We start from the raw sequence: 6,390 nt of genomic DNA, 5'->3' as shown, positions 1-6,390 counted from the left end.
ACAGTGTTTCACAAGTTATTTATATTAATATGTAAAATATTTCATATGTAAATGACTGGAAATGTGATCAGCGTCACTAATTTTTGCCTTTGATTTGTTAAAGATACTGACCCACTTGACAAGAGCTTCACTTACTTTGCTCTCATAGCAACACCTGCAGGTGACACGTTGTATTACAGGGTGCATTGAAACAGTCACAACAATAGATATTATCTCCATACATTGTATGTGCTTTTATTAATCAAATATATTACAATTAAATGTGTAATGTGCTTATGATTACATTATATAAAATAGACAGTCCTTCATATATCAACGTACAGTAGCAAATTAAAAAAAAATACATAGAACTTTAATGGAGCGTTTACTCTTCATCCGTTTCTTCGAGTAGAGCTTTCTGTGAGCTTGAATTGCTGGATGTTTTTCTCATTCCAATCTCAATGTCTCTCCCCCGTCCAGAACATCTTTTCACAGTGCTGTGGAAAAATGTTCACGTTAATATTCTCAGTATAAATGCAGTATATCGTTAGATTCGTTACTGTCGGGCAGAAAGCTTGTATCTATATATTTCAACTTTTTATGTTCACAAGCTTGTAGATCAGCTATCTTTTTTTAAATATTCTACGTTTTTGGACACCGACAATAACGCACCGACAGTAACGTCTCAATGGAAATACCTTTAATTTGTTCAACATAACAAAATGTAAACATACTCGAGTGACTATCCCCCTCAATTTCACGTCACACAAAAGAGAGTTGTAATTTGCTACGACCCCCATTTCCATTTACTAGAAAGTGCCAGTTAATGTTCAATTATAAAATGGATACTTCCAGTGAAGCAGTTATAAAATAGTCTATAAACAGTAAGACACACACACCGTGCCTAACAATCTCCCTCAGCTGTCCAAAACGCACTGTAAACCACAGCCTCTGGGGACTTATTGCTCTATAAATGTTTGATAGTGAGAGATCCTTGTTTCACGTAAATCATACAGCCCCAGCTTGATACAAAAGGTGAAGAAGGCAGTTGTTTTCAACATGTATACACAGTAAAAACCCAGAGCGGATTTACCATCAGGGGTCCATTTATACACTCAATAGTAAAATTTCCGGACCAGCACTTTTTTTTAACGGAATCTGATCTTATTATAATATCCAATAACAAGTGGTGAAAAATGTCATAACACCCTGAGTGCAGCGCAGCTTTGTCGTGTGTGTGTGTCTTCGGGTAAATCGCTAATTTTGATCTGATCTACACTATTGAACTACCAATCATTAGCCAACTTACCACATTACTGTTATCATTTCCTGACCCTTAAATAATTGCAAAGGACAAACCACCTTACAAGTGGATAGTTTGGAAAATATGTTGCACAGTGAAGTATTATAAAACAAACATGGTTCTGTAATTTTACAGTTACACATACCCCTGAATCAATTTAGTAGAAATAATATGATTAACTCAGGATACTACAAGTTACACTGTACACCAAAATTGGCCTAAGCTTGCTATACAGTATTTCAATGGGAAAAAGTACTGCAATGTTCTTTTCACTAACCACATTTTTTGTTGATTTGAGGGAAAGGATACTTACAGCCAAACTGAGAAAGCAGTGACGCCAGTTAGAAGTATTGCCATGACTACATGCCAGCAGAAGCACATTGTGACAAACATGACGTTGCCCATCTCGTCTTGGTCCCACTGCGGTCCACTTAATGGGTAGAGCACGAATCCAATCTAAAACAACACATTGTATGGTTCAAGCCTTCAAGGGGACACATTGTCATGCATGAGCAAATTATCCCAAAATATACCCATATCTGATTAAATTAGTTCTAAAAACAAACTAGCAAACTAACAAAAAAGCCTGCCCATATCTACAGAATGTTGGTTCTCTTCATGATTTCTATACATCTGTTTGAAAAGCTTGACTATTTTTTGCAAGCTATACTGTTGTACAACAACATTTAAATTAGGCTTTCAGACAATGTCCTTCCCTGTGGCCAGAGTAACTAATAATATAAACACTTTGTCTCCCTGGATGGTTGCAGGTTTATGACACTCCATTAAAATGCTAAGCGCAGTTATATACTTATATTTTGTGTATAAAACATTTCTCCAATCAATTTGGAATATTTTTCAGGGCCTCAAATTCACACAGAGGATCATTTTCAAACATCAGGATGTTATATAGTTCTAATTACCTGGTAGAACCAGGAGCCTTGCAGGATGAAAAGAGAGGCTTTGAGCAGCTCCAGAACAATGTTGTCTCTCATGAACGCCTCCAACAATGTAAAGGCCGATCCACCAAACACAGCCACCAGCAGCAAGGAGTGGATGTGGGCGTCCAGGTGGGGGCGATGGTTCACATGGAAATAGAACAGAAACCCTACAGTGTGTAGAGGGTTGATAGTTGATAAAAAAAAACACCCATGGATGGAAAAGCACCAATAAATATTGGTTGTTTGATCAGGGGTCATCAATGTGTCCTTACACAGACAAATGTGTCCGTGGCAAGACTTGGCCTTGTCTGTGGCAGATTTTAGATTGTTTATTATAATGTTCTTATTTTGATCATAAGATCATACTGTGTCATACAGTCTCCAGGTTTTCCTCTGAATGTGTATGACACACTGATTTACTATGACACGCGTGAGACGGTCTGAGACCACTAGGACAGTGGTTCTCATTTCAAGGAACCCCATAACTCTGAGAATGCACAAAATGGGTCCATTTGGTTCCATTTGTGCACTCAGAGTTACAGACATGTAAAGGTCATTTAAGGCTAATAGCTCTTTGTGTTTCTGGTAATATTATGACAAAAACATGTCTACCATATAAGCCAGCATGGCGATGACCCCTGCTTTTGATGCATTGATACTGTACCTTTACCTTCTATAAAGAGCGCCAAGGAGAGGGCGAGACGGTCAAAACCAGCCGGCGCAGATTTGCATTTGGTGCTGAGAATGCACGCGATTCCATAGATTCCAAAGAACAAATACATGGTAGCGTGCTGCCAGTTCATCAGTTTGACCCAGGAGCTGGTGCTTCTGTCATAGAGTCGGGCGTGAGGTCCGTCTACCACAAACTGCTCAACCATAATACCTGTCAGATGACAACAGGAGAGATTATTCAGGTGTGGCATTATGTTTTTGAGAGGCTAATTCATGCATATTTGCATTCTGCCTTACAATGGTTTAAAAGAAAAATAAATATTTGTATTGATATTTCCTTTATGGCAAGATAGTTAACCATTATTTTCCCTCTCCATCTCTAAATTCCAAATTTAAATATCGGTATGTAAATAAGCAGAAACCAAAAATAGGTCAGACTTGACTTGGCTGGCGGTTTCTATTGTGTTAGAGATGGGGCCTGCTGTCCACCTTCAGCAAATAAACCGCATTACCTGACAAAAGACCATGGTCACTGTCAGTATATGATTTCATGTGATCTTTAGTGATGACTTAATGGAGAAAAATGTACTGTGCTACTACATTGCTTTCTGGCATTAGCTTGACTAGTATAATACTAGTCAAGCTACTGACGACAAGCAATCTTTCACAATTATTTGGCACGCCTGGCTGCCTTTACATTTTAGGCTGCACTTGTGTTGTATTCTCTAAGGCTTGTGTTCAGTCTGAAATTGAATCCCTGTTCAATTTCATACTCACCGACAAATGCAGCAAATATTGTGATTCCTCCTTCAACGTACTCCATTCTGTTGAAGGAGGAGGGTAGTTTGTGTCTGCCTTTAGGCTGGTTGCTCCTCCAGTGGTGTTGGAGCGTGTGTTTCACTGTCAGCCACAAACCATACAGCAGGAAAAAGCTGCCAGGAATAGCATGTCCTCCAAAGTTGGCCATCTTTATTTACAGACCTGAAACCAGTGAGAAAACCTCTGTCATAATCCAGATTCAACCCCTTTCAACCCGGTGTTCCTTATTTATTTATTTATGCATGATGTTATAGGTAATAAGCAATCTTTAAGCTTGTAGATCATATATTTGAGCTACTTTTACGGCATATTGTAATATGATGGACATAAAATTGGACTTAAAGGATCACTTCACCCATTTTCAACCTTCCTCCGTCATAAAATGGTTCCCCACTACTTATTGAATGGTACCATTTCTATCTTCTCATTCTGTCTCAGAGAAGTGCTGTGGACAGGATGGTTCAGTTCATATTTTATTATTATTAATGCAAGAACAATGGCTTCTATGTCAGCATGCTAACTTTCCAGGAAGAGAAAGGCTGTTAGTTGGAATCCCCATTGTGCTATTATGTGTGATGATACAGTATCCTTGGTAGACAGGTTCCTGAACGGTCTATAGCCCACAAATGAGATGCAGAGTGAGTAGACGGAAATGGTTGTTCAAGGACAGGGACACGTTGACTGATGTTTTACTTCTTTGTTGCTTTTACTTTAAATATAAGATGATGACACAACCCGGATGCTGAACATGAAGATTCAAGACTAGTTTGACAAGTTAGACCCCTATGCTCACCAGACCAACTATGTGCTACATCACAGTATTGGCCTCTCTGGGGTAACATTAACCAATTCCAAATTGTGACAGAGATGTACATTAAAAAGTAGAGTTCTTGTTTTGTTTTTGTTCAATTAGATTAATTATTCAGAAGCACTGAAGTGTACACATTTATTATATTGATAGTTTCCTCAGTCAACAAAGGAACCAGCTCTTCCTGGTTTCAAAGTGCCCTTGAGCAAGACAATGAACCCTTAGCTACTGCTCCCTGGGTGCTCTTCAATACTTGCCCACTGCTCCTAACCACATGAACCATCCAGTCCCTATTCTGGGCATGTCAGAATAGATTAACATTCAGCGAATATAAGCCAAAAATCGCCAAAAACAGCAGATCTACATGTTCATAACATGTTGCATTGTTAGCTTGTAAATTGCCTATTTTTGCCGAAGAGAGTGGGTGTAGATGGAAAGACCATGGGCCCAAATATAGACTCTGTTCAACAAAGTTTATAAGGTTTAAGTGCCTAATAGTTAGGATTGGTTGAATGCAGAGGACAAATTCCAGGTATGTGCAAATTATGTAGCCTACATGTGCAATTGTACTTGGCTCATTTGCCAGGCTAAATTTAAATGCAAATGAGCCAGAGTTGCATATATAGGGGGCGATACTGGCCACACAAGTTGAAAACAATAGCAAAGGTGTAAAGGCTATAGTATGTTCAGTATCGGGAAGACTGAAAAAGAGTGATTTGGTTTGTTTTCATCCATGGTTTTATCCATTTGCAAATAATTACATTACAGTATCAGAAACATTGTAGTAGCCCCATGGTCACTAGCGGTACTTTATCACTGGGTTATATCTGTTTATATGTAAAATGAGTGGTGATGATTGTACTGCACTTTGTGAATTTCGTGCCTCACAAGAGTGTTGATATAAAATCAGGTGCTCAAAATTGTGAGCTTCTGTAGTCAGGTGTCATGAACATCCAGGTAGCCTATGTTTACAGAAGGCAGTGTGGTATATTCAGTTAGACTAGTTTTTCTTGACTAGTCACAGCTGGCTTGTTGTACCTATATACAATTCGTTTCTATGCAATATTACTTTTACTTTATTTGTTTACGTTTATTTGTTAGCACATATTGATGAGCACTGCATACAAAAACAATAGTGTAGAGTTGAGGATCCAATGTAAATATGTTAAGAGTTAGTAAGAATAAAATCCATAGTGTAACATATGTAACAATCAAGATATATTACATTATATAGAGTATATTAGTACTAGGCATACAAAAATAAATCAGCCTTTAAGAAGAAAAAAGTGCCTTTACTGGAATTGAGATGACCAGTTGAAGGAATAACTTTAGGCTAAATTAATATGTGTTTGTTTTAAGCTGTTTTAACTGTAATGTGAAATTAATGCAATATAATATATATAGTTTTTGTGTTTTGTAATATGTTTTATGTGAACCCCAGTAAGACAGCTGATTGCCATGGCTTCAGCTAATGGATCATTTTCAAATAAAACATTAGTGTAGGATGAAATCAAGAGTGTTAATTTAACTCAAATGAAACCAAATGGACTCTCATGGGTCAATTTGGTAAAATGTTAGTTAAATTACAGTACATTCAATACACTCTTAGTTGCAAATACTTTTGTCGTTAACTTCCTGAAAGACAGGTTTTAAGATAAGCTACATACAAAACAGCATAGAATATAACCCTCAATTATATGGTAAATTAGGTCAAATGTGTCTGTAACATGAAATATACCGATATTCAAATATGCAGTCTAGTGCAGACTGGCAAACCAAAAATGTCCATACCTTATTTGGTGGTGCAGCTTCTTAGATGGCAGTGCTGCTGTTCAAAGTGTGTGTATGTGTGGGTGTGTGTCTTCCTA

General features: G+C 37.7%; 1 protein-coding gene across 2 annotated transcripts; it reads right to left on the bottom strand.

The window, feature by feature from the left end:
* Positions 1-215: 215 nt before the first annotated feature.
* tmem45b (transmembrane protein 45B) lies at positions 216-6,390 on the bottom strand. 2 transcript variants are annotated; one of them, XM_083780272.1, is made up of 6 exons: positions 6,314-6,390; positions 3,673-3,876; positions 2,888-3,106; positions 2,206-2,390; positions 1,596-1,738; positions 216-476 (listed from the first exon to the last, which is right to left on the bottom strand). In XM_083780272.1, exons 2-6 carry the CDS (start codon positions 3,860-3,862, stop codon positions 365-367), a joined length of 849 nt encoding a protein of 282 aa, XP_083636398.1. In that variant the 5' UTR covers positions 3,863-3,876; positions 6,314-6,390; the 3' UTR covers positions 216-364. The 2 variants fall into 2 exon arrangements, with proteins under 2 accessions (XP_083636398.1, XP_083636399.1); XM_083780273.1 differs by having other exon boundaries at positions 2,894-3,106.

The sequence above is a fragment of the Protomyctophum parallelum genome (assembly GCF_964188405.1).
Source record: "Protomyctophum parallelum genome assembly, chromosome: 1".
Lineage (NCBI taxonomy): Eukaryota > Metazoa > Chordata > Actinopteri > Myctophiformes > Myctophidae > Protomyctophum > Protomyctophum parallelum.
The sequence above is the reverse complement of the archived record's forward strand: the minus strand, read 5'-3'. Positions and strand labels throughout refer to the sequence as shown.

Bases quoted from the DNA above. Each gene is read 5' to 3' on its own strand.
- tmem45b (XM_083780272.1), bottom strand. From the start codon at position 3,862: ATGGCCAACTTTGGAGGACATGCTATTCCTGGCAGCTTTTTCCTGCTG. The intron at 1,739-2,205 runs GTAATTAGAACT...GTGTTGTTTTAG, and splicing joins AAGGCTCCTGGTTCTACCAG to ATTGGATTCGTGCTCTACCC. The intron at 477-1,595 runs GTAAGTATCCTT...ATTTTTCCACAG, and splicing joins ACTGCTTTCTCAGTTTGGCT to CACTGTGAAAAGATGTTCTG.